The sequence below is a fragment of the Microcaecilia unicolor genome, chromosome 13 (assembly GCF_901765095.1).
Source record: "Microcaecilia unicolor chromosome 13, aMicUni1.1, whole genome shotgun sequence".
Lineage (NCBI taxonomy): Eukaryota > Metazoa > Chordata > Amphibia > Gymnophiona > Siphonopidae > Microcaecilia > Microcaecilia unicolor.
Genome location: NC_044043.1, coordinates 25,129,905 through 25,157,154, shown reverse-complemented (window position 1 = coordinate 25,157,154; position 27,250 = coordinate 25,129,905). Strand labels below are relative to the sequence as shown.

The 27,250-nt window shown below is 47.0% G+C and overlaps 1 protein-coding gene across 1 annotated transcript in view; it reads left to right on the top strand.

The window, feature by feature from the left end:
• The window catches only part of LOC115482582 (caspase-1-A-like), a 101,812-nt gene that overhangs the window by 39,237 nt on the left and 35,325 nt on the right, over positions 1–27,250 (top strand). The window contains exons 3-5 of the mRNA XM_030222486.1: positions 941–1,044; positions 13,228–13,401; positions 22,472–22,706. Coding sequence (XP_030078346.1) covers positions 941–1,044; positions 13,228–13,401; positions 22,472–22,706 — 513 coding nt within the window. The remainder of the gene's footprint in view (positions 1–940; positions 1,045–13,227; positions 13,402–22,471; positions 22,707–27,250) is intronic.

Genomic DNA, 27,250 nt, shown 5'->3' with positions numbered 1-27,250 from the left:
TTGGGCCGAACTTGTTGCCTGTGGGTTTTGCACTTTTGCATGGAGACCTTGCGTTCAGTCATAGCCTCAGTGCAAACAGAGTATCATCTTACTACTTTAGACCTAAAAGAGGTGTATTTTCGTATTCCCGTTTGGCGACCTCATTGGCAGTTTTTGAGGTTCACACTATTCCTGAAGCCTGTCCATAGTTTCCAGTGTTACTTGGTAGTAAGAGTTGGAAATATTTGCTGCTGAACTTGCAGTTTTTGCTTCTTCTAGCTGTTCTACTCTCTTTACAGGTCTTACTGGGAGTAAAACATTTTTTTACGGTTCTCTATCAGTTTTAATTCCTTTAAGGTTGGTGTGTTTGAGTCTTAGCTTTTCCACATTGCTTGCCTACATAAATACTGAAGGTCCACAGTGCCTACCAGAGTTAGGGGACACAGAACTCCACCTGCTGGTCGATGGACATAACTCTTCCCACAAGTTCTGGAATAGTGTAAAGAACTAATGTAAAGAATATTTATCCAGTAAGACCTAATTTCTCCTTGTGTATATATATATATATATATATATATATATATATTTTTTTTTTTTTTTTTTACTAGTTTTTATGATTTGAAGAGTATTTTTAATTTACTGGAGAAAGGTATTTCAGAAGAAACACATTGGCTAACCTCTAATCTCTTTTTTTAAACTTAAGACTCAGATACTGGCATACCACATCTGCAAAAGGATGCCCCACATGGGCTTTCTCTTTTTAGAAGTGAGCTTGCATGCTCTGGGTACAGTGTAAGCCCTATATGGGGTTTCAAAGTATTCCTTCTCCCCCCCCCCCCAGTCCAACAAATTTTCTATTCCATGTGCATGTCTCTACTAATTCAATCTGGTTCATTATCATGAATATGTAATAAATGTGCACTAGATGGAGTGTTTTTTTTTTTTTTTTTAACTCTTTCAGCCCTTTCTACGCCTGAAGCCAGTGTTTCAGCACCAACCGAGCCTGCCTGGATCACTCCATGCTCCCTGGGGGATTACCAGCAGATTCAGAACGAAGCTGCAGATGTAAGATTTTTGTGGTATTGAATTTTACTCTTTCAGATCCCGGGTCACATCAAATCCTTTCTATAAGAGTGGAGTGTGTGAGTAAGAGAAGCCTATGTGAAGGGCTTAGGCTTTGATCTAGACCTGGATTGGCCGCTGTTGGGGACAGGATGCTGGGTTGGTCTTTTCCCAGTATGGCATTACTTATGTACTTATGGTTACTGTCTTAAGATGCTTTGTGTGCTGAAGTCTCTTAGATCAGTGCATGTTTCCCTTCTCTCTTTGCTGTAAGACGTATCAGTCCAAAACTGCTGATGACTGACTCATTTTGTTTGGGAAGGGGGACCCTGCCTCGTCCGAGAATAAGCCTGGAGTTCCAAATCTGAGAAGAAAAAACCTACCACATGCACGTTCTCTTAATCCCAGTTTACCACTGTCCTATCTGTGATTTTATTATGTATTTGTAGGACTAGAAATCACCATTTTATATTAACATGGAATTCAGATGTACCTTTATGAACTTTCTTTGTACTAAACTATATAACGTGTACAAGGACACTTTCACAGGTAGGTGGGAACTGCACTTTAGATGTAGAATGTGGGGAAGGGCAAGATGTTTCTTCCCAGAGTGAACCTGTGAGGCCCTAGCTCTGTAGGATGATATTCTCCAAGCACTCGTATTCTTCGCCCTTATGTAATGAGTTTATGCGCTGAAGATCAGCTGTCTAACGCATTCATACAAAAAACTGTGTTGGCTCCCAATTCTATTACACAAATTGTGTGCAGGGCTTGCAGAAACAATATTTTATGCACAATTATATCAACACTGCCCACAGCATGGAGAGGAGAGGGGAGGGCAGGGGAGGGAGGCGACATGCTGGACATGGAGGGGAGGGCAGGGGAGAGGAGAGAGAATTGCTGGACATGGAGGGGAGGGCAGGGGAGAGAGGAGAATCGCGACTTTAGGTAAAAGATTTTGGAGCGTGAAAGCAGGAACAGAAGGGAGCGGGCAAGCGAGCCGGACCTCAGGAAAAAGGTGCCAGTACGCTGTACCGGTGCGTACCGGCAGAAAAAAAGCACTGTATGTATCCCTCATTGATAAGTCTCTGACTCTAAAGTTTAGCAATTTCATTAAAGCAAAATGTATTTTCACATATCTAGGGTTACCATACGTCCGGGTTTCCCCGGACATGTCCTCTTTTTGAGGGCAACATCGGGAGTCCGGGCAGGTTTCCCAGTTTTCATTCTTTGTCCGGCTTTCTCTCTCAGTTTGGTCACATGACCTATGATGGGCCAACAGGCAGCTGCACTGTGCCTGATCAGGCTGATCTACTCGTGCTGGCCTGAAAATACTGTTTTGTGAACTGCTGCGCCTGCACCATGCACGCAAGGTCCTCGTGCAGTGCACGCGTCGTTGGTTGGCAGGCAAAGGAGTTTGGAGTTGACTAAGAGGACGGCAACGGCCGGCAGTTCTGTTGCTGAAACTGAAGCCAGCTGCTCTGCCTGCCTGCCTACCGGCACCCCACATTGATTGACACTTGTTTGACCACTGATCACGGAGGACATCTCCTGAGCCTCAGAGCCTGCCCTGCTACTGTGCCGCAGCCAGGGTTGAAACTTAACTCCTAAACTTTCTGGACTAGTTGCCGGCTGCAGCTCTCTTCTCTTGACTCTTCTGAGACCGATCTTACATTTCTGTGGCAATCTTCTGCAGACTGCCCACACTCCACGATTGTAATTCCTCTGTCCTGTCTCCAGGAATTTTTTTGTTTTCTTTTCAGCAGTACTGTTTGTCTTAAAGTGTTCATTCCCCTCACACAAGGAAAGCTCCTCAATTGACCCCCCCCCCCACAGGGAACTAACATTTTTTTCCGTGTGCAGTGAGGTTTGCATTTGTTTAGTTGCACCAGAGCTCACTGCTGCCTAATCTTTCATGCTGTGCAATATCACAAACTCTTCCTATCCAAGCAGAATGTTTGTTTATTTATTTATTTATTGCATTTGTATCCCACATTTTCCCACCTCTTTGCAGGCTCAATGTGGCTTACAATACATCATGAACGGTGGAGATATATAAGAAATAAACATTTAGTAATTACACACAAAACATTTAGTAATTACACACAAAAAAAGCAATCAGATTTTCACTTACCAGCTCTTCACAGCTAAACTTCCTCTTTGATCCCACTGTTTGAACCATCAGCCAATGAAATGGCTTTTAGCTGTAGAGATATCTCAGGTTACCTGATAAGATAATTATGCACACATCATTGCAGTCATGCCCTCCTCTCAGAAAAATAAACAAAAACTTTGAACCACTTACAGATTTTAACAAACAATTACACTATTTATTTTTTATTTCTCCCCAGTCTCACTTGCACACCTCCCTCCAAACCTGTTCTCTTTAATTTGAATGTTCACTTCAAGCTCACCCCGAATGAGAAGTTGTTCCCACACCAAAGACATATATAGCACTGGTTGTATTCTTTTAAGCAACTTCAGCAGAGGTGTCTGCCTCAGTTAGCACTGCTGGGCTGCCTTCACTTTCTGACGAGGAGAGGAGAATCACAACTTCAGGTAAAAGATGTCAGCGCCCCCCTGCGGTGCTTACCCCGCTTACCGTGTTGGCATGGCCCTGGCTCTATGGACCCTTGGTCTGTCCCAGCATGGCGATACTTATGTATATGCTAACTGCTGTTTCTACATCCTCTGGCAAAGAGTTCTAGAGCTTTACTATTCGTTACTACTACTTATTTCTATAGCGCTACAAGATGTACACAGCGCTGTACACTTGAACATGAAGAGTCAATCACTGCTTGACAGAGCTTACAATCTAATTAGGACAAATAAGGGATAAGGGAATTACTAAGGTGGGAATGATAAAATACAGGTACTGAACAAGTGAGTAAGGGTTAGGAGTTAAAAGCAGCATAAGAAAGGTGGGCTTTTATCCTAGATTTGAAGACGGCCAAAGATGGAGCTTGACGTACTGGCGCCGGGAGTCTATTCCAGGCATATGGTGCAGCAAGATAAAAAGTACGGAGTCTGGAGTTAGTGGTGGAGGAGAAGGGTGTAGATAAAATAGATTTACCCAGTGAACAGAGTTCCTGGGGAGGAGTGTAGGGAGAGGTAAGAGTAGAGAGGTACTGAGGAGCTGCAGAGTGAATGCACTTGTAAGTCAGTAAGAGGAGTTTGAACTGTATGTGGAAACGGATAGGGAGCCAGTGAAGTGACTTGAGGAGAGGGCTAATGTGAGCATTGTGACACTGGCGGAATATAAGTCGTGCAGCAGAACTTTGAACAAATTGAAGAGGAGAGAGATGGTTAAGTGGGAGACCTGTGAGAAGCAAGGTGCAATAGTCTAAGTAAGAGGTGATAAGAGTGTGGATAAGGGTTCTGGTAGTGTGCTGAGAAAGGAAAGGGTGAATTTTGGTGATATTATAGAGAAATAAACGACAGGTTTTAGCAGTCTGCTGAATATATGCAGAGAAGGAGAGAGAGGATGGACCCCAATGTTACGAGCTGATGAGACAGGGAGGATGAGAGTGTTATCCACAGAAACAGAGAATGGGGGAAGGTTGGTTTAGGAGGAAAGATAAGAAGCTCAGTCTTGGTCATGTTTAGTTTCAGATGGCGCTGAGACATCCAGGCAGCAATGTCAGACAGGCAGGCTGATACTTTGGCCTGGATTCCTGCTGAGATTCCTGGTGTGGAGAGGTAGATCAGGGAGTCATCGGTGTAGAGGTGATACTGAAAACCATGGGATGAGATCAGAGTACTAAGGGAAGATGTATGGATGGAGGAAAGAAGAGTTCCCAGGACAGATCCCAAGTGTTGCATCCCCTACCTGTGACGCACTCCCTGCGGCGATGCCTCACTCTGGGTCTGCAGGAGGAGGCGCGGGCTGGAATTATCGGGCCATCACGGGCTGTTTGCGGCACATCAGAGGGGTCTTGCCGGCTGCCTGGACTGCACCGGCTTGCCGCTACTGGTCGGTGGCGGTGGGAGAGTGCCGGCCATCTCGGCAGCGCCTGCGTCCACGAGGGAGAGAGTCTCTTCCGGGCGTGGGGCCCAGGAGCATCGAGGACACTCCTCCAGCGTCCTGATTGGTTGTTCACAGCTGGACTCCGCCTCCTCTCTGTAGGTCGGCCTATCCTGAGTCCTTGGGCTGGCTGGAAGCTCTGCCCCCGGACAGCTGTTTCTTGTCTCTCTGATGGAGGGGGCTATTTAGGAGCAGCTTCTGGCAGCACTCTTTGCTTCGGCTTCTACTCGTGTGGATCCCTGATTGCTGTGATTCTTTTTGATCTGATTCCTGTTTCAGAACCTTTGCCTGGACCTTGCTTTGCTTGCCGCCTGCATCAGAACCTTTGCCTGGACCTGGACTTTGCTTAGCTTGCCGCCTACATCAGAACCTTTGCCTGGACCTGGACTTTGCTTTGCTTGCCGCCTGCCTCAGAACCTTTGCCTGGACCTGGACTTTGCTTGCCGCCTGCCTCGGAACTTTTGCCTGGACCTGGACTTTGCTTTGCTTGCTGCCTGTCTCAGAACCTTTGCCCGGATCTGGACTTTGTTTGGCTTGCCGCCTGCCTTTGCACCCCTGCCTGGACCTGGACTGTGTTTTCTTGTGGCCTGCCTGAACCTTGATCTGGAACTGGACTGCGTCGGTGCCTGCTGCCTATCCTGAGTTCTACTCGGACCTCTGCTGGGGTTCCAGTCCTGTTTCCTCAGGTAAGACCGGGATTGTTCGGCTGCCAAACGCTGTTTGGCACAGGGGCTCACACCTTATTATTGCAGGGCTTGACACCGAGGTACATCAACTGATAGTGGGGTAGAAGTGTAGGAGGATCCACCAGAGTATATACTAAAAGTATGATGGGAGAGATAAGAAGAAAGCCAGGAAAGAACAGAGCCCTGAAATCCAAGTGAGGACAGCGTATCATAGACTAGGCTGTGATCAACAGTGTCAAAAGCAGTAGATCGAGAAGGATGAAGTTAGCTTAGAGACCTTTGGATCCGGCCAGGAATAGGTCATTGGAGACCTTAGCAAGCGCTGTTTCAGTTGAATGAAGAGGGCGAAAGCCAGATTGAAGTGGATCAAGAATAGCTTGAGATGAAAAAAGTCAAGACAACGGCGGTGAACAGCACGTTCAAGTATCTTGGATAGGAGAGGGAGGAGGGAGATGGGCGATAGTTGGAAGGACAGGTAGGGTCCAATGAAGGTTTTTTTTAAGGAGTGGTGTGACTACGGCATGTTTGAAGGCATTAGGAACAGTCACAGTGCATAATGAAAGGTTGAGGATATGGCAGATAAAAGGGATGCCAATAGGAGAGATAGTGCTAAGTAGATGGGTGGGAATAGGATCAGAGGACCAGGTAGCTAGTTTTAAGGAGGAAAGAAGATGTGCTTCAGTGATTTCAGAAAAGAAAGAAAAGGAGGCAGGGGTTGGAGGGTTGAGAGAATGGACTAAGGGAAGGAGAGGTGGAGGCAGTGGCGTAGCCAGACTGCCAATTTTGGATAGGCCTGAACCCAAAGTGGGTGGGCACAAAGTTTTCTCTCTACCCCCCTCCCCCAGCAAAATTTAGTCACGCCAGGGGCGTAGCCACGGGTGGGCCTGGACGGGCCCAGGCCCAGCCACTTTTCCTTCAGGCCCGCCCAGCGCCCACCCTAACAAGCCCCAACCCAAGCCATCTTTTCCTGCCTCTTCTGCTGGCTCTGCCCATCCGCGTGGTCTGTTTAATTTTAGTCCTTGAAGCGCCGTTCTCCCTCCAGGACCGCACCGGCGATTCTGATAGCCTTCTGCCAGCGTGCATCGTCGGGGGCGGGGCTTCTCCTTAGGCGCATCCCACCTCAGGACGCGCCTGAGAGGCCCCGTCCCCGACGACGCACGCTGGCAAAAGGCTATCGGAATCGCCGGTGCAGTCCTGGAGGGAGAACGGCGCTTCAAGGACTAAAATTAAACAGACCACGCGGACGGGGAGAGCCGTCAGAAGAGAGGGAGGGGATGGCGAAGGGAGAAAGCGCTGCCAAGGTAGGCCGAGGGAGACAGAAGAAAATGCCGGGGGGGGGGGAGGGAATATTTTAAAATTACTGTGTAGGGGTGGGGTTGGGAACAGCCCACCCAGGTTAATGCGGGGCCCGCCCAAAATGGCAGGTCTGGCTACGCTGCTGAGTCACGCTAATCAGATGCATTTGTCACACAGGGTAAAGTGCTGCTTTTCAGTGCATCAGATTTCAGAAAATTTATTTAATAGCCTAACACCCTTTTCAGTGAGCTTTCAGAGGCCAAAACCTCCTGCCTAAGGTCAGTATAATGCTGTTACGGTATCCTCGCCTGACCTAAGGAAGGAAGTATTGGTCTCTGAAACTTCATTAACACAGGTACCATATTACTTTATCCTAAATTAAAAATAAAATTATTTTCTTTACCTTTCTTGTATGGCCATTTACTTTTTCTCATTGTGTCGCTCCCAGTCTCTAGATTTTGCTTTTCTTCATTTTCACTTAACTCTTCTGCCACGGTTTCCTGGCCATTTCTCATTTTTCTCTCCTTTTTCTTTGCTTTCTTCAATATTTTTCTGCCTCTCTCTGTCCTGATTTAATTCATTCTTACTATCCATTCTTTAATTTCCTTCATCTACTTATGGCTTTTCATCTTTTTCTCACCCTTATTCTCCCCATGCCCCTTCCTCTTATTCTCCAGTCTTTCACTACTCTCCTTTTCCATCCAGCAGCTCTCTTCTTTCTCTCCCCATCCTTCCAGTAGTCTCCCCTCTTTCTTTCTGCATCCTTCCGTCCAGTGTCACCTCTTTCTCCCTACCCTTCCATCCAGCGTCTTCCCTCTTTCTCTCCCCATCCTTCCATCCATCTACCCTCTCTCCTGATCCTTCCATCTAATGTCTCTCTCTCCCTCTTTCTAACCAGTGTCTCTGTATCACTCTACCCTTTTCTGTTCAGTGTCCCTTCTCTCTCCACATCCTTCCAGTCTCTCCCCTTTCTCTCTGCATCCTTCCAGTCTCTCCCCTTTCTCTCCCCATCCTTCCATCCAGAGTCTCTCTCCCCATCCATCCGTTTTCCCTCTCTCTCCCCATCCTTCCATCTTTTTTCCCTCTTTCTCTGCCATCCTTCCATCTGTTTTCTATCTTTTCTCCCCATCCTTCCATCTATTTTCCCTCTTTCTCTGCCATCCTTCCATGTTTTCCCTCATTCTCTGCCATCCTTCCATCTGTTTTCCCTCTTTTCTCCCCATCCTTCCATGTTTTCCCTCATTCTCTGCCATCCTTCCATCTGTTTTCCCTCATTCTCTGCCATCCTTCCATCTGTTTTCCCTCATTCTCTGCCATCCTTCCATCTGTTTTCCCTCTTTCTCCCCATCCTTCCATCTGTTTTCCCTCTTTTTCTCCCCATCCTTCCATCTGTTTTCCCTCTTTTCTTCGACGAGGCCCGCCCTGCATGCCAGCCAGCCCCAGCTCCCATTGCCGGCCACTGCTGCTTTTCCTGTTGAGCAGCAGGGCCGGCGCTACAAAAAGAAGAAGCGCTAACGGCGCTAAGGACGAAAAATGTTTAAAAAAAAAAAAAAAAGTGCGGCACCGGCAGACACTGTCTAGGCAGCCTTGAGGCATTGGCTGCTGGCTCGCAGGCTCCTCCCGTCTCCTACGTCACTGTAGTGACGTAGGAGACGGGAGGAGCCTGCGAGCCAGCAGCCAATGCCTCAAGGCTGCCTAGACAGTGTCTGCCGGTGCTGCGCTTTTTTTTTATTTTTTTTAAACATTTTTCGTCCTTAGCGCCGTTAGCGCTTCTTCCTTTTGTAGCGCCAGCCCTGCTGCTCAACAGGAAAAGCAGCAGTGGCCGGCAATGGGTGCTGGGGCTGGCGCTGGGCGGGCCTGGGCTGAAATTGGGTGGGCCTGGGCCCAGTCAGGCCCACCCATAGCTACGCCCCTGGGTGAAGGTGACTTTGTTGAGAATTCAAGTTTAATCTTGTTAACCTTATCATGAAAGTACTCAGCCAGAGTCTGGGGAGAAAGTGAAGGGGGAGTTGGAGGTGAAGGCACTTTGAGGAGACAGTTCAGTTGGCAAACAGACGTGTGTTTGAGCCAAGAGAACTTGGCAACTGGACGTAGTAGTCCTGTTTGGCAAGTAAAAGAGCAGATTGGAAGGAGGTCAGCAAGAATTTGAAATGTATGAAGTCAGCATGGGCACGGGATTTCAGCCAAAGGCATTCGGCAGAGTGGGCACAGGAATGTAGGTAGTGGATTCTAGAGGTCAGCCAAGGTTGGGGTTTGGTACGCCTTACAGAACAGAGAATGGGAAGAGCGAGAGTATCCATAGCAAAGGCGAGAATAGTATTATACTATTTTTACTGCTCTAATTGCCTCCTGCTCATGTTTGATCTATTCTTACTGTACACCGCCTTGAGTGAATTCCTTCAAAAAGGCGGTAAATAAATCCTAATAAGTAAAATAAATAAATATTATAGGAAGAGGCAGCCTCATTGACAGACTTGGATAACGTGGAGGGGCATAATTGAACGAGGCAGGACATCCCCGCGAAGGGGCAGGGAAACCCATATTATTGAAATGTCGCATTCCTGAGGGCCTTGGCATTCTGTCAGGCTTTTCCCCGGAAGCACTGGGTTTGTGAGTCCTTGGACCACTACCGTGGAGCGGCAGTGGCAGGCAAGGTCACCTTCAAGGCAGAGACGAGGCAAGGCTGGACTGGAACCCCGGACGGGAACCCACGGGACCGGAATCCGCTGGACAGGAACACACTGGATCTAGGCTTCACCTACGCTTAGCCACCGTTCCCCGAGGGTTGAGCCCTCAGGTTCGGGCAGCCGGCAGGGCTTACAGGAAAACCGGAACTGGAACTAGCAAGCAGGAACAACAGGAATCAGGATACAGAAGTGCCCCCAGGCACCTAGGCGAAAGCAAGGCAGACAGGCAGGGAATGTTCGGGTTCCGGCAGTAGTCAGGTCTGACCGCAGGCAGAGAATATCCGGGTTCAGGCAGTAGTCGGGTCAGGCAGCAGGCAACAAGTATCGGGGTTCACGCAATGGTCAGGTCCAGCAGCAAGCAGAAAATATCTGGGTACAGGCAGTAGTCAGGTCAGACAACGGGCAGAGAGTAGTCAGATTCAGGCAATGGTCAGGTCAAGGAGCAGGCAGAGAATATCTGGGTTCAGGCAGTAGTCGGATCAGGCAGCAGGCAACAAGTATCGGGGTTCAGGCAATGGTCAGGTCAAGGAGCAAGCAGAGAATATCTGGGTACAGGCAGAAGTCAGGTCAGACAGCGGGCAGCGAGTAGTCAGATTCAGGCAATGGTCAGGTCAAGGAGCAAGACTATGGCTGGAGCTCCAGTAGCAAGGAGTACTGGCAGTGGACAGGACTAGGGCTGAAGCTCCAGAAGCAAAGGAAAATACACACGAGAAAACCAGAAAGCTAAACACAAGAAGACTAGGAAAGCTGTACACAAGCTAACAGGAAAGCTATGCCCAAGCTAGCTAGTCACAAGCTAGAAACTCACACTAAGCAAAACACAGGAGAACTAGTAAAGCTGTACACAAGCTAACAAGTAAAGCTATGCCCAAGCTAACTAGTCACACGCTAGGAACTCACACAACACAACACAACACACAGGAGAACTAGTAAAGCTGTACACAAGCCAACAAGAAAAGCTATGCCCAAGCTACTAGTAACAAGCTAGAAACTCACACTGAACTGGACAAGGTAGCAGTGCACAGAGCACTGTAACATACCTTAGACGATGCAAAGGCCAAGGCTGCAGTCTCTTAAGTGCTTAATAAAGCCCTTCAACACCAGAGGCGCAAGCTGCAGCAAACTCTAAGTAACTACGGAGGCTGTTCAGGCACAAACCATGGAGCAGGCAGAAAGCACAGTGAAACACAGAGAGGCTTCCCACACCCAGGTGCAGTGTAGTGAAGCAATTAGAGTCATACTGGAAGCAGCCAGCACACAGAGAGAGAGCTAACCCAGGCAACCCCACAGGTGCAGTATAGTGAAGCAATTAGTGTCATGCTGCTGGATGCAGCCAGCACAGGGAGCCAGAGCTAGCTCAGAAAGGACAGACAGAAGAAACAGGAGCCAGCTAGGAAGCTGACCCCCAGGAACAAGGTAAGTCTGAGGGTGGTCACGGCCACAGACGTGACATGAAACAAGATGGGCGGCCATTTTTCATTTCGATAATACTGTTGGGGATGCCCAAATCTCAACATTTAAGTCGACCTTAGAAATGGTCGTCCCCGATTTTTGGCGATAATGGAAACTGAGGGCGCCCATCTCAGAAACGACTAAATCCAAGCCATTTGGTCATGGGAGGAGCCAGCATTCACAGTGCACTGGCCCCCCTCACATGCCAGGACACCAACCGGGCACCCTAGGGGGCACTGCAGTGGACCAGAAAAAGCTCCCAGGTGCATAGCTCCCTTACCTTGTGTGCTGAGCCCCCCCCCAAACCCACTCCCCGTAACTGTACACTACTACCATAGCCCTTAGGGATGAAGGGGGGCACCTAGATGTGGGTACAGTGGGTTTGTGGTGGGTTTTGAAGGGCTCACATTTACCACCACAAGTGTAAGAGGTAGGGGGGGGTGGGCCTGGGTCCACCTGCCTGAAGTACACTGCAGTACCCACTAAAACTGCTCCTGGGACCTGCATACTGGTGTTATGGAGCTGGGTATAATATTTGAGGGTGGCATAGAGGCTGGGAAAAATATTTTAAAATTTGTGTTTTTAGGGTGGGAGGGGGTTAGTGACCACTGGGGGAGTAAGGGGAGGTCATCCCTGATTCCCTCCGGTGGTCATCTGATCATTTAGGGCACATTTTTGTGGCTTGGTCGTAATGAAAATAAGGACCAAGTAAAGTCGTCCAAGTGTTCGTCAGGGATGCCCTTCTTTTTTCCATTATCGGCCGAGGACGCCCATGTGTTAAGCACGCCCCAGTCCCGCCTTCACTATGCTTCCGACACACTCCTGTGAACTTTGGTCGTCCCCGCGACGGAATGCAGTTGAGGATGCCCAAAATCAGCTTTCAATTATGCCGATTTAGGCGACCCTGTGAGAAGGATGCCCATCTTGCGATTTGTGTCGCCCTTCTCTTTCGAAAATAAGCCTGATAGTGGTTGAAAAGAGATTAGAAACACTGGAGGACAAAGTAGAAGGGTCAATAGCCTGAAGATTCCTAAATGTGTTGGTTGAGATTGGATGGGACTGGGGAGGAGGGTGTTTAAGTGTGAAAATTATCAGATGATGGTCAGAGAGGGGAAGAGCGGAGGCACAGAAACTGGAGAGTGAGCAGTTTGAGAAGTGGTCGTTCTGTTGAGTGGGGATAGAGCTCAGTTGAAGATTGAAAGAGGATGTTAAAGTGATAAACTGAGAAGCAAAGAGTCAGAGGGATCATAAGTACGAAGGGAAAGGGAAATGGGATTTGATATATCGCTCATCGTTCGGATTTCCAGATCATTTACAATTATGTTAAATAGCACCTAACAAGATTGTGCACTGCTTTTGTCAGACAAAATACTGAACATCTGTGCCTGCATGACGCCTTTAAAGGATGAATCACATAGAACTATTTGACTTCTTTCGCTGTATCCGCTGATTGATGGGCACAACACCCACAGGTTCTGAATTAGTCTGATAGGACTAAAGGAAAGAAAATTAGCAGATAAGATATAATTTTTCTTTTGTAGTTTGCTTTGTTGTAGTAAATGTTTCTAGATGTCAGAGGGCAGCTGTCTGTCCACATAATCCCAGCTGTGTGATACTTTGAGATTCTCTTTCTTCACTCAGTGGAAAGTAGAAATTTTCTGCAGGGTAAAAAGTCAAAACTACCCATGGTAAAGCAAATGCTATAATTTATTGATGATGCTTGCTGCTATAATCAACATTTTGCTTTCATTACAGCCAAGAGGAGAGGAGCTATGTGAAAATGCCTCTTCTTTTTTTCTGGGGTTAATTTTTTTTATGGAAAAATACATATTTCATCCCTTCTCTGCCTTAACCCTCCCCTGGGAACAGCTCCTAACTTTAGAGGTGCAAGTTGCTAGGTACAGGGTGGCCAATAATCAAAGCTAATTTCTCCCTGTACACTATTGCCCTCAGAGTTCCTGGATTGGATGGAATGGGATGGTTCAGCAGACCAGCACTGCTCCTGAGTTGCTGATTATATATACCTCTCTCTTCATCTCAGATTTATAAAATTAAAGACAAGGGCAGCAGAAAGCGGTTGGCTATCATCATATGTAACAAGGACTTCAAGCAACTTCCTAACCGAAAAGGGGCTGAGGTGGATGTGTGTAACATGAGGAAGCTTCTTGAGGGTCTAGGATACGACGTGGAACTCCAGCAGAACTTATCATCTGAGGTACTGCACTGACAAATGGACCAGATTCAAAGCCAGCAAACTCCAAGTGATTGCAGGGGCTTGGTCACATTGTGTGTGTGTGTGTGTCCCTTGGTCACAGAGGCTGTAGGTGTAATTGCCAAATGCCAGCAGGCTGGCAGATGGAATAAGTTCAGACGACTGCTCCGTTGGCTTGTGTTGCTCTGAGGAGGTGGTACATCGCTCTAGCAGCAAAGCTGATGTAAAGAAGATGGAGGGAATATATAAGTTGGTTGGGCAGGGCTGAATTTGGGGGAGACTTGCTAGGCTCAGACAGTGGTGCTGGGAGGCATTCTTTGAGAAACTTCACCAAGTTTTAGGTAGAAGTAACACAAACACTATAAATGACAGATAACGACTAATTTAGCCCATCTGGTGCCCAGTAGTCTTCATATCTGGTTTTGCACAGATTTGGGTAGATGAGCATATAAATTCACAATGCTCCCCCCTCCTGCTCCTCCATGTGCATTTTTACCTGAGCTCTCAACCCTGTTCCTACCACCCCCCTCTCCTCATTCCCTTTATTGATCTTGCTTGCACACTATTCTTTAGGTCGTCCAATTTCCGATCAGCTCTTGGTACCTGATAATCTAGGGGGGTGGGGGTAGGGGGTTCAGGAGAAACCAATAAAACCACTCCTTTGCCTAGGGATCACTTTCAAATGCTAGAATAGCATTTTTCTGTGAAGGCTGACCACATTTAGACCCACAAATCATTATCCCCCAGTTTTCTTTTAGAAAGGGGGGAAGGGAAATGGGGCTTGATATACCACCTTTCTGAGTTTTTTTTGCAACTACATTCAAAGTGGTTTACATATATTCAGGTTCTTATTTTGTACCAGGGGCAATGGAGGATTAAGTGACTTGCCCAGAGTCCGAAGGAGCTGCAGTGGGAATTGAACTCAGTTTCCCAGGATCAAAGTCCACTGTACTAACCACTAGGCTAGAAACCCAGATAAGCATCCCACCAGCAGGTGGAGACTGAGAATTCTGAACTCTGAGAAGTCCTATATCCCTGCTGTGCAGTCCCTTCAATCTCCAGCAGGTAGTGGATGTTTGGCTGTGCAGTCCCAAAAGTCTGCTAGGCCTAGGGCTTCCTAGGTGTAGATAGGGCAGTATTTCTTACATAAGAACATAAGTATTGCCATACTGGGAGAGACCAAAGGTTGCAGAAGTCCCCATTGTTTAGCATGAGTGTCCTTGTTGCATGTACAGGTAGTGACGAAGTGCCGATGTCTTGAGGAAAAAATGAGTATATTGTCCAGGTACACAATAATGGAAGAGTACAGGTCGCAAAAAATGTGGTTGATAAAATTTTGAAAGACTGTGAGTGGTTGAAAGATAGGAAGCAGAGAGTAGGATTGCGTGGCCAGTATTCTCAGTGGAGGAGGGTAGTTAGTGGGGTCCCGCAGGGGTCTGTGCTGGGTCCGTTGCTTTTTAATGTATTTATAAATGACCTAGAGATGGGAATAACTAGTGAGGTAATTAAATTCGCCGATGACACAAAATTATTCAGGGTCGTCAAGTCGCAGGAGGAATGTGAACGATTACAGGAGGACCTTGCGAGACTGGGAGAATGGGCGTGCAAGTGGCAGATGAAGTTCAATGTTGACAAGTGCAAAGTGATGCATGTGGGTAAGAGGAACCCGAATTATAGCTACGTCTTGCAAGGTTCCGCGTTAGGAGTTACGGATCAAGAAAGGGATCTGGGTGTCGTCGTCGATGATACGCTGAAACCTTCTGCTCAGTGTGCTGCTGCGGCTAGGAAAGCGAATAGAATGTTGGGTGTTATTAGGAAGGGGTATGGAGTCCAGGTGTGCGGATGTTATAATGCCGTTGTATCGCTCCATGGTGCGACCGCACCTGGAGTATTGTGTTCAGTACTGGTCTCCGTATCTCAAAAAAGATATAGTAGAATTGGAAAAGGTACAGCGAAGGGCGACGAAAATGATAGTGGGGATGGGACGACTTTCCTATGAAGAGAGGCTGAGAAGGCTAGGGCTTTTCAGCTTGGAGAAGAGACGGCTGAGGGGAGATATGATAGAAGTGTATAAAATAATGAGTGGAATGGATCGGGTGGATGTGAAGCGACTGTTCACGCTATCCAAAAATACTAGGACTAGAGGGCATGAGTTGAAGCTACAGTGTGGTAAATTTAAAACGAATCGGAGAAAATTTTTCTTCACCCAACGTGTAATTAGACTCTGGAATTCATTGCCGGAGAACGTGGTACGGGCGGTTAGCTTGACGGAGTTTAAAAAGGGGTTAGATAGATTCCTAAAGGACAAGTCCATAGACCGCTATTAAATGGACTTGGAAAAATTCCGCATTTTTAGGTATAACTTGTCTGGAATGTTTTTACGTTTGGGGAGCGTGCCAGGTGCCCTTGACCTGGATTGGCCACTGTCGGTGACAGGATGCTGGGCTGGATGGACCTTTGGTCTTTCCCAGTATGGCACTACTTATGTACTTATGTACTTATGTACTTACCCAATACTCATAGTTCCTGTAGTGTGTATTAAAGGCCGTGTTCCATTCATCGCCGCTGTGTATTCGAATTAAATTGTAGGCACCACATAGATCCAGTTTGGTGAAGATGACGTCACCTTGCAGGCGATCAAACAATTCTGGTATGAGGGGCAGCGGGTAGTGATTCTTTACTGTGATGTCATTCAATCCCCGATAATCTATGCAGGGTCAGAGGGTGCCGTCATTTTTGACGACAAAGAAGAAGCCTGCCCCCGCTGGTGAAGAAGATGGTCTGATAAATCCCTTTTTCAGGTTTTCCTGAATGTAATCATTCATAACCTGGGTCTCATCGCGAAAAAGGTTATAGCGTCATTCACGAGGTGGCATCTTCCCAGGAAGTAAATCGATCGTACAATCGAATTCCCTGTGGGGAGGAAGCTGGCCTCCTTCTTACTGAAGACATCAGAAAAGTTAGTGTATTCTGGAGGTAACTGAAATCCTTGGACGGCACAGGGAAGAGTAACAGGAGTCTTGAGCCTAGGTAAGGGCTGGACAGTGTCCAGGCAAGTAGAGAAGCATTGTGAACCCTATTTGACAATGTCACAGGTTCCCCAGTCAAAGCTAGGCGAATTCAGGCAGCGCCAAGGATACCCCAGCACTACTGGATGAATGGCTTGGGGCAAGACCAGAAGCTTGTATGGTCTTGTGGTGGGTCCACCAGTTGTATAGGAAGGTCATAGTGTCGCAGAAGTTCTGCACTGATAAAATTCCCTGCAGCCCCCGAGTCAATGAGGGTGACAGTTTCAATCGTAATCCCAGTTCACTGAAGGGTGACTGGGAAGGTCAGCAATGAGTTGGGGAGGTTTATTTATTTATTTATAATTTTTCATTTTACAAGGGTCACTTGCAAACAGTAATACAGAGATGACTGCACATTAATACAATATAAGAAGAAAACAATCCCAACTAGATATATGGATTATATACAATCTTTCTCTTTCTTAGACCACAAAATGAAGAAAAATAGGGAGAGTGAAATAAGACAAGATCATCAATTAAACAGTAAACAGAAAAAAGAAAACATGGTATTAACCTGATTATCCTCAGATATTACTCATCTAATTCATTATTCCACATTGATCATCTGGTTGGCTTCTTCAAGACCAAATACGGTGTATAGTCAATTAATTTCATTGAGAACATACTTATTGTCCAGGTTTTAGTTAGAAATAATACATCTGATTGCATTCTCTCTCTTTTAAAAACCAGAAGTTATTTAACGATACATATACTTAAGTCTCTAATTCAAATCCCACTGATTAAAGCAATCCCAGTTTTCACAGGCTTCACTCCTTTCGAAGTAATAATTAAGGAAATATTGAGTTGGGGAGGTCTGATGATTGGCCCAGGAGTACCTTCCCCGAAGATCCCAGGCCTAGTCATTTTCCCGACTTCTGTGGGCAATTGTTAAGAAAATGACCAGCTTGCTCGCAGTTCATTTGTCTCTCCCTGCACAAAGGGTGGCCTTGAGTTGGTTGAGGCCTGATCGGCTTTTCTCTTTTGCTTCTGGGCTCGGGCGGGCGCAAGGTCGGATCCAGCTCGCGACATTTTATTTGGAGAAGATTTGGATAAGTTGATCAGGAGTCTGGGTGAAACTAAAGTTCCTCAGATGATGAAGGATAAGCCGTTCTGTAGGTAGAGAACATACATAAGAACATGAGCAGCCGTAGCGGGTCAGACCAATGGTCTGTCTGGCCCAGAATCCTAAATCGTGGGAACATTCCATGCTACAAATCCCAGGGCAAGCAGTTGCTTCACCATGCCTGTCCAAACCTTTTTTAAACCCACATCCTCCAGAAAAGAGTTCCTGAGCTTAACTATTCGTTGAGTGAAAAAATATTTCCTCCTATTTGTTTTAATAGTAATTTCCCGGATCGATCCAGAACCCTTTTTAAAAATCGGCGTTGAACTGGCCACCCTCCAATCTTCAGGTACTAAGGATGACTTTAACGACAGGTTACATATTACTAACAGCAGATCAGCAATTTTATGCTTGAGTTCTTTGAGTACCCTTGGATGTATGCCATCCGGTCCAGGTGATTTACTGTTTGTCAGTTTGGCTCAGTACATCTTCCAGGTTCACCAAGATTTCTTTCAGTTCCTTCGCATCATCACCCTTGAAAACCATATCTGGTACAGGCAGATCTCTTACATTCATTCAGTTTCTCTGCTTTGGCCTCCCTGAGTGCCCCTTTGGCTCTTTTGTGATCTAATGGTTCCACGAATTCCCTCGCAGGCTTTCTACTTCTGATGTACCTGAAAAAGTTGCTACTGTGAGTTTTAGTCTCTGTGGCAAGTTTCTCTTCATATTCTTTTTTAGTCTTCTTTATTAATGCTTTGCATCTGACTTCCCAGTGCTTATGTTGCTTCTTATTTTCTTCAGTTGGGTCCTTTATCCATTCTTTGAAGGACAATCTTTTGGCTGTAATAGCCTCTTTTACTTCACCTTTTAACCACGCTGGCTGTTATTTTCTTTTCACATTTGCAAATACATGGAATGCATCTGGTCTGGGCTTCCAAGATGATATTTTTGAATAACATCCACGCCTGATTTAGTGTCCTAACCTTAGCAACTGATCCTTTTAGTTTCTTTTTAACCATTTTCCTCATTTTATTGTAGTCGCCCTTTTGAAAACTAAATGCAGCTACAGTAGATTTCCTCTACAGGTTCATCCCAGATAGTAGCTCAAACTTGATCATGTTATGATCACTGTTTCCCAGAGGACCCAACACTGTTACCTCTCGTACTATGCCCTGCACGCCACCAAGAAGTAGATCTAAAATGGTACCCCCTCTTTTCAGTTCCTGGACCAGTTGCTCCAAGAAGCAATCGTCCACAACTTTTATCTCCCTGACACTTCCTGATGTAACATTTAATCAGTCAATATTGGGGTAATTGAAATCGCCCATTATTATATTGTTGCCCAATGTTCCGGCTTTCCTAGTCTCTATAAACATATCTTCTATTCGTTTCTTCTGTCCCGGTGGACGGTAGTATAGCCCTAAAAGAATACTCCTTCTCTTCACACATGGAATTTCTATTTTATTTGACTCAATTTCCTATTTAACATATAGCGCAACCCCCCTCAAATTTGATCCTCTCCTTCATTGCAATACAATTTGTACTCTGTTAACATAGACAGCCATAATCAAACGGGGCCGGCCATCTATAAGGGTGGCCATCTCTAACACCGGCCCCGTCAAGCGGCATACCCGACTTTGTCAGAGGACAAGCAGGCTGCTTGTTCTCACAAATGGGTGACGTCCGCATCAGCCCCCACCAACTGGAAGAAAACTTTGCGGGACGTCCCGTGCACGGGGACCACCCACCGCGCATGCGCGGCCGTCTTCCCACCCATGCACGACCGTTCCCACTCAGTTCTTTCCGCGCCTGAAGACTGTGTTTGTCCCTCTCTGTTAGCCTCGGAAACCGGGATTTTCGGCGATTTCCGCCGTCGTTTTGTTTTATTTTATTGTTAGCGCCTTCGCGCCAAAGTTTCCCTCTTTTTCTAAAAAAAAAAAAAAGCCCTCACGTTTATTTCTTGCTTTGGGCCCTTTTCTTTTTGCTCCCGCCGCAGCCTTGTGGCTGCACGATCGTGTGTTCCCTTTGTTGTGGCCTTTTTTACCGCCACCATCGCCAATTTTGAACTCACCGCCGCGATTTTTCAGTCGATGACATCGAGGATCCCCAGCGGCTTTAAAAAGTGTGGTTGGTGCGGCCGGCAGATCTCACTTTCCGACACCCACGATTGATGCCTTCAGTGCCTTGGGCCTGAACATAACCCCAAGGTGTGTCCCGGCTTGAAAAAACGAACACAAGTAGCGAGGCAAGCTCAACAGGACCGTATTTTTGGAGCTTGCACCGGCCCTTCGGCGTCGATGGCTTCAACACCGGTGGCATCAACTTCGACGGCATCGGCACCGACGTTGTCGTCTTCAGCACCGAGTATGGCATCGACCTCAGGAGTACAGGTACCAGCTCGACGACCATCTTCCGCAGGGAGCAGGGAGCAGCCGGGTGGGCCTCTGCCTGTCTCGGCTGCTTCTGCTGGGCAGGGCCATCGGGACCGACCCCTTTTGGACCCGACCCCGAGGAGGCGTGTGGATTCCACGTCCTCATCGGTACCGCAGAGCGCCAATGACGTGCATCGGAAGATGAAGAAGCACCGTCATCGGTCGCCTTCTGCGCATGGTACTGGGAGCTCCGGGGAGTCAAGAGAGTCGGCACCTGGGAAGCGTCGACTCTGGGAGGTCCGCTCCCCCTCCATCCAAGAGGTGTTGATGCGGAGGTCGTCGAGCAGTCCGGTACCGTCTCCTGGCCCCGTGCAGCTTCAAGCACCGACTCTTCCACCGGCCCCACAGCCTTTCCCAACAGAGACTTTGGACGAGCGCCTCGAAGCCATTCTTCCAGGTCTCCTGGAACGGCTGCTACGCCAGTCTCGCCCGGCGCCAGGGGTGCTTGCGCCCTCGGTGCCGTTGACGGAGGCGCCAGTAGGCTCCAGCCCCGTTATGCGGTCGTCGACGCCGGTACCGCTTGCGGCGCCGACCGCTACTCAGGTGGAATCCCCGTCGGCGTCGATGGAGGGAGCTTCGTCCCCACCGGCGCAGGAGTCCACCTCTCGGCACCATCCTCGAGGACTTGGTTCCTCGGAGTCGAGACGGGCCCAGTTCCGGACAGAGGTCAGAGAGGTCATGTCCAACACCGAGGAGGAGGCCTCGTGGGGGGAGGAGGAAGACCCTAGGTACTTCTCCTCAGAGGAGTCCTGTGGTCTTCCCTCCGACCCCACTCCTTCACCGGAAAAGAAGCTCTCGCCACCTGAGAGTCTTTTCTTTGCCTCTTTTGTGCGGGATATGTCTGTGGCTATCTTTTTTCCCGTGGTTACTGTGGATGAGCCGAGGGCTGAAATGCTCAAGGTCCTCGACTATCCATCGCCACCTAGAGAGTCTTCCACGGTGCCGTTGCACAATGTCCTAAAGGAGACACTGCTGCGGAACTGCCACATTGCGCCTGCAAATAGGTGGGAAAATGTGGGATACAAATGCAATAAATAAATAAACAAACTGGCTGAAGCCTTTAACTAATCCCTACATTCCTAAGAAAGTGGAGTCCCAGTATAGGGTCCACACTGACCCGGAGTTGATGAGGACCCAGTTGCCCCATGACTCCGTGGTCATGGATTCTGCTCTTAAGAGATCCAAGAGTTTGAGGGACACTGCCTCGGCGCCCCCGGGGCGTGAGTCTCGCACTCTGGACTCTTTTGGGAGGAAGGCCTACCAGTCCTCCATGCACGTGACCAAAATCCAGTCTTACCAGCTCTACACGTGCGGCAACTGGCGGACCTGGTCAATAAGCTCCCGCCGGAGCAGGCCAGGCCTTTTCAGGAGGTGGTCAGGCAGCTGAAAGCGTCGCAAATTCCTGTCCAGGGGTATTTATGACACTTGTGATGTTGCATCCAGAGCCGCTAGGACTAGGGGGCATGCAATGAAGCTACAAAGTAGTAAATTTAAAATGAATCAGAGAAAATATTTCTTCACTCAGTGTTTAAACTCTGGAATTTGTTGCCAGAGAATGTGGTAAAGGCGGTTAGCTTAGCGGGATTTAAAAAAGGTTTGGATGGCTTCCTAAAGGAAAGGTCCATAGACCATTATTAAAATGGACTTCAGAGCTGCTTCTGTGTCTTCCAGAGGCCCTGAACAGCTCCATGTAATGCAGACACACAGGAGCAGCAATATTTCTTGTAGAGAAAATTAATCATTCTTTTTTTTGCATTTTTTATACCGCTACTGACCTAGAGAACTAAGCAGTTTACAAACTAAAAAGGTAAACAAAAATAATAAAAGCTACAATATCAAGTAGGATTTGTGGGGGGAGGAAGAGAGCAACCCAAGTGTACAACAAAGGGAAAGAGCAGTAAGGAAATAGAGCAAAAGGCGAGAGTAAAAACGGTGGTCACAAATCTCATTAAAAAGGAAGTGAAAAGCAGAAGAACGAGCATGAGAAAATCCAGAATATTAAACACTGCATCACAGTTGCCCTGATTCTATAAACTTGCACAGGCAAATTAATGCTTAGCGTGCAAATTTGTGTTCACAAGTTATTAAGAACAGTTAATGTATGTAATTTAATTGGATGCTAACTGGTCTTAACCTATAATAGGCTGTTATTGGTGTTAATTGATGCTAATTGGCTCCAATTATTTATGCACATAACTGTCGTTAGTCGGTATTCTATAAACTACACATGAAACCCTTATAGCACACAACTTCAAAGGCAGGAATAGCGTATGCAAGTTATAGAATACTATTAGTTACACACACACACTTATGCCAAGTATTGAGCTGGTACTCAAGCGTAAAATGACATGTGTAAGTAAGCAATTGCTGTTATGGGCATTTAGGTACCAGGACAGTGCAAGCTAAGCTTAGACTTCCTTTTAAGAATTACCCCCATAGTGTGGTGCCACAAGCTGCCATTCCCAAATCTGAACAGCTTTCGCACTGCCTTTTTTGTTTTCTTCTTACAGGACATGAAGAAGGCCTTGAAAGATTTTTCCTGCCGTGAGGAACACGAGCACTCTGACAGCACCTTCATTGTTCTTATGTCCCACGGTGTCAGGAAAGGTATTTGTGGAGTTAACTGCACTGAAGAGGACACAGATATCTTGTCTCTTGATACTGTGTTTGAAATATTCAACAATGAGAACTGCAGAGCATTGGTGGAAAAGCCCAAAATCATCCTGATCCAGGCCTGTCGTGGGGGTGAGTGTTGGGATAGAGCTGGTGGAGTGTTGGAGTATTCCAAGAGCTGGGCACTGGGCTTACAAAACCTTCAGGCATAGGAAGTGCACTCGGTAGACAGAGGCCGGGATCTGGAACTTGTAGGTAGTGGGACCAGCAGTGCATAAGTACATAAGTAATGCCACACTGGGAAAAGACCAAAGGTCCATTGAGCCCAGCATCCTGTCCACGACAGCGGCCAATCCAGGCCAAGGGCACCTGGCAAGCTTCCCAAACGTACAAAAATTCTATACATGTTATTCCTGGAATTGTGGGTTTTTCCCAAGGCCATTTAGTAGTGGTTTATGGACTTGTTCTTTAGGAAACCGTCTAACCCCTTTTTAAACTCTGCTAAGCTAACCGCCTAATCTCTAATTCATCAGATTCCATATCCAGGTCACCAGGCAGCAGCCTAGGGCAGAAATTTGGGAGGAGGAATCCAAGTCCATCCGCAGACTGTGCCTCCTTTGGTTTCTGGCATGGAATTTTTACTTTATTTATAAAAAGTTCTATATGCTCTCTTTGGAAAATTCCATTGGAGATGGCACACAGTATAAGAAAACCACATTGCAAAAATTAAAATAGAACTAAAGCTGTACGAACCCTGTCAGGTAACCTATTCTACACTGGCTGTATCCTCCCTCCCCCCCCCCCCCCCCCTCTCAACTCTCACACTGCAGTGAGCAGGTCAAAAGGCTAAGTAGGAACTAGTAGCAAACTTGAACTGGAGCTCCTCACTAGTTGCTTCAACCAGTTTCCTGCTTCTCAGAAGCCCCTTTTTAAGTAACCCCCAGCCTAGAGGTGTGGTCTTAGGTCCTTCTCTGACACAGTTTTTCCTCTAGAGAGTAGAGATTTTGATGGGGGTGGGAGCAGAGCCATCCTTGTCGATGTCAATACATACGTATGTACTCCCTCCCTCCCCAAATGGATTCAGGGAGGTTTACAATTATCTAGAATCGAAACAATTCATAATACAATACAAAGCAAAAATATGTAAGATGGGAGAGTTAGAATATATTGCACTAAATGGAAAATTAGATATAATAGGCATCTCTGAGACCTGGTGGAAGGAGGAAAACCAGTGGGACACTGTCATATCGGGGTACAAATTATATCGTAGTGATAGGGTGGATTGAATTGGTGGAGGGGTAGCATTGTATATTAAGGAGAGCCTTGAATTGAAAATTCTGCAGGAAACAAAACACTTCTGGGTATTACTACTACTACTAAACATTTCTAAAGCGCTACTAGGGTTACGCAGCACTGTACAATTTAACATGGAAGGACAGTCCCTGCTCAAGGAGCTTACAATCTAAAAGACAGGTGTACAATCTAGAGACAAGTGTACAATCTAAAAGACAAGTGTAGAGTCGATCTGATAGGGCATACTATATTTCTCGAAAGGTTAGGTGCCGAAAGCAGCATTGAAGAGGTGAGTTTTAAGCAGAGATTTGAAGATGGGTAGGGAGGGGGCTTGGCGTAGGGGTTGAGGAAGATTGTTCCAGGCATAGGGTGAGGCAAGACAGAATGAGCGGAGCCTGGAGTTGGCAGTGGTGGAGAAGGGTACTGAAAGGAGGGATTTGTCCTGTGAGCGGAGGTTACGGGCGGGAACATAGGGGGAGATGAGGGTAGAGAGGTAGTGAGGAGCCGCAGACCGGGTGCATTTGTACGTAAGGAGGAGAAGCTTGAATTGTATGCGGTATCTGATTGGAAGCCAGTGAAGTGACTTGAGGAGAGGGGTGATATGAGTATATCGGTTCTGGCGGAATATAAGACGTGCGGCAGCGTTCTGAACGGATTGAAGGGGGGATAGATGGCTAAGTGGGAGGCCGGTGAGGAGTAAGTTGCAGTAGTCAAGGTGAGAGGTAATGAGAGCGTGGACGAGAGTTCGTGTGGTGTGCTCAGAGAGGAAAGGGTGAATTTTGCTGATGTTGAAGACGAAGAAGCGACAGGTCTTGGCAGTCTGTTGGATATGCGCAGAGCAGGAGAGGGAGGAGTCGAAGATGACTCCGAGGTTGCGGGCAGATGGGACAGGGAGGATGAGGGTGTTATCAACTGAGATAGAGAGTGGAGGAAGAGGAGAAGTGGGTTTAGGTGGAAAGACGAGGAGCTCGGTTTTGGACATGTTCAGCTTCAGGTGACGGTTGGACATCCAGGCAGCAATGTCGGATAAGCAGGCAGATACCTTGGCCTGGGTCTCCGCGGTGATGTCTAGTGTGGAGAGATATAGCTGGGTGTCATAGTAACATAGTAGATGACGGCATAAAAAGACCTGCACGGTCCATCCAGTCTACCCAACAAGATAACTCATATTTGCTGTTTTTTGTGTATACCCTACTTTGATTTGTACCTGTGCTCTTCAGGGCACAGACCGTATAAGTCTGCCCAGCACTATCCCCGCCTCCCAACCACCTGCCCCTCCTCCCAACCACCGGCTCTGGCACAGACCGTATAAGTCTGCCCAGCACTATCCTCACCTCCCAACCATTAGCCCTGCCTCCCAACCACCGGCTCTGGCATAGACCATACAAGTCTGTCCAGCACTATCCCCGCCTCCCAACCACCAGTCCCGCTGCCCACCACCGGCTCTGGCACAGACCGTACAAGTCTGTCCAGCACTATCCCTGCCTCCCAACCACCAGCCCCGCCTCCCGATCCTGACTAAGCTCCTGAGGATCCATTCCTTCGGCACAGGATTCCTTTATGCTTATCCCACGCATGTTTGAATTCCGTTACCGTTTTCATTTCCACCACCTCCCGTGGGAGGGCATTCCAAGCATCCACTACTCTCTCCGTGAAAAAATACTTCCTGACATTTTTCTTGAGTCTGCCCCCCTTCAATCTCATTTCATGTCCTCTCGTTCATGATGGTCATCAGCATAAAGATGATACTGAAAACCATGAGATGAGATCAATGAGCCTAGGGAAGAGGTGTAGATTGAGAAGAGAAAGGGTCCAAGGACAGATCCCTGGGGAACTCCAACAGATAGTATCACTGTAGATTGAAATTCCATGTGTAAAGGGGAAAAGGATAGTGATATAGGAGTGTACTATCATCCGCCTGGCCAGGATGAACAGACGGATGCAGAAATGTTAAAGGAAATTAGGGATGCAAACAAACTGGGCAACACAATAATAATGGGTGATTTCAATTACCCCGATATTGACTGGGTAAATGTAACATCGGGGCACTCTAGGGAGGTAAAATTCCTTGATGAAATCAAGGACAGCTTTATGGAGCAGCTGGTACAGGAGCCGACAAGAGAAGGAAAAATTCTAGACCTAGTCCTTAGTGGTGCTGGGGCCGCTTGATAACAGTGATCATAATATGATCGGATTTGATATTAGCTTTGAAGTATACATAGGAAATCAAATATGTCGGCATTTAACTTAAAAAAAGGAGACTATGATAAAATGAGAAGAACGGTGAAAAGAAAACTTAGAGGAGCAACTGCGAGGGTCAAAACTTTACATCAGATGTGGATGCTGTTCAAAAACACCATCCTGGAAGGCCAGGGCAAATATATTCCGCGTATTAAAAAAGGAGGACGGAAGACCAAACGACAGCTGGCATGGTTAAAAAGCGAGGTGAAGGAAGCTATCAGAGCTAAAAGAAAATCCTTCAGAAAATGGAAGAAGAAACTGACTAAAAATAATAAGAAACAGCATAAGGAATGTGAAGTCAAATGCAAACCGCTGATAAGGGAGGCTAAGAGGGACTTCGAAAAAAAAAATTGCGTTGGAGGCAAAAACACATAGTAAATTTTTTTTAGGTATATTAAAAGCAGGAATCCGGCAAAAGAATCAGTTGGACTGCTAGATGACCGAGGAGTAAAAGGGGCGATCATTGACGACAAAGCTGTAGCAGAGACATTAAATGAATTCTTTGCTTTGGTCTTCACCGAGGAAGATTTGGGTGGGATACCGGTGCCGGAAATGGTATTCGAAGCTGATGAGTCAGAGAAATTTAATGAATTCTCTGTAAACCTGGAGGATGTAATGGGGCAGTTCTACAAACTGAAGAGTAGCAAATCTCCTGGACCGGAGGGTATTCATCCCAGAGTACTGACAGAACTGAAAAATGAGCTTGCGGAGCTATTGTTAGTAATATGTAATTTATCCTTAAAATAGAGCGTGGTACCGGAAGATTGGAGGGTGGCCAATGTAACACCGATTTTTAAAAAAGGTTCCAGAGGAGATCCGGGAAATTATAGAGCGGTGAGTCCGACGTCGGTGCTGGGCAAAATGGTAGAGACTATTATAAAGAACAAAATTACAGAGCATATTCAAAAGCATAGATTAATGAGACAAAGTCAACATGGATTTAGTGAAGGGAAATCTTGCCTCACCAATCTACTACATTTCTTTGAAGGGGTGAACAAACGTGGATAATGGTGAGCCAGTTGATATTGTGTATCTGGATTTTCAGAAGGCGTTTGACAAAGTACCCCATGAAAGACTCCAGAGGAAATTGGAGAGTCATGGGATAGGAGGTAGTGTTCTATTGTGGATTAAAAACTGAGAAT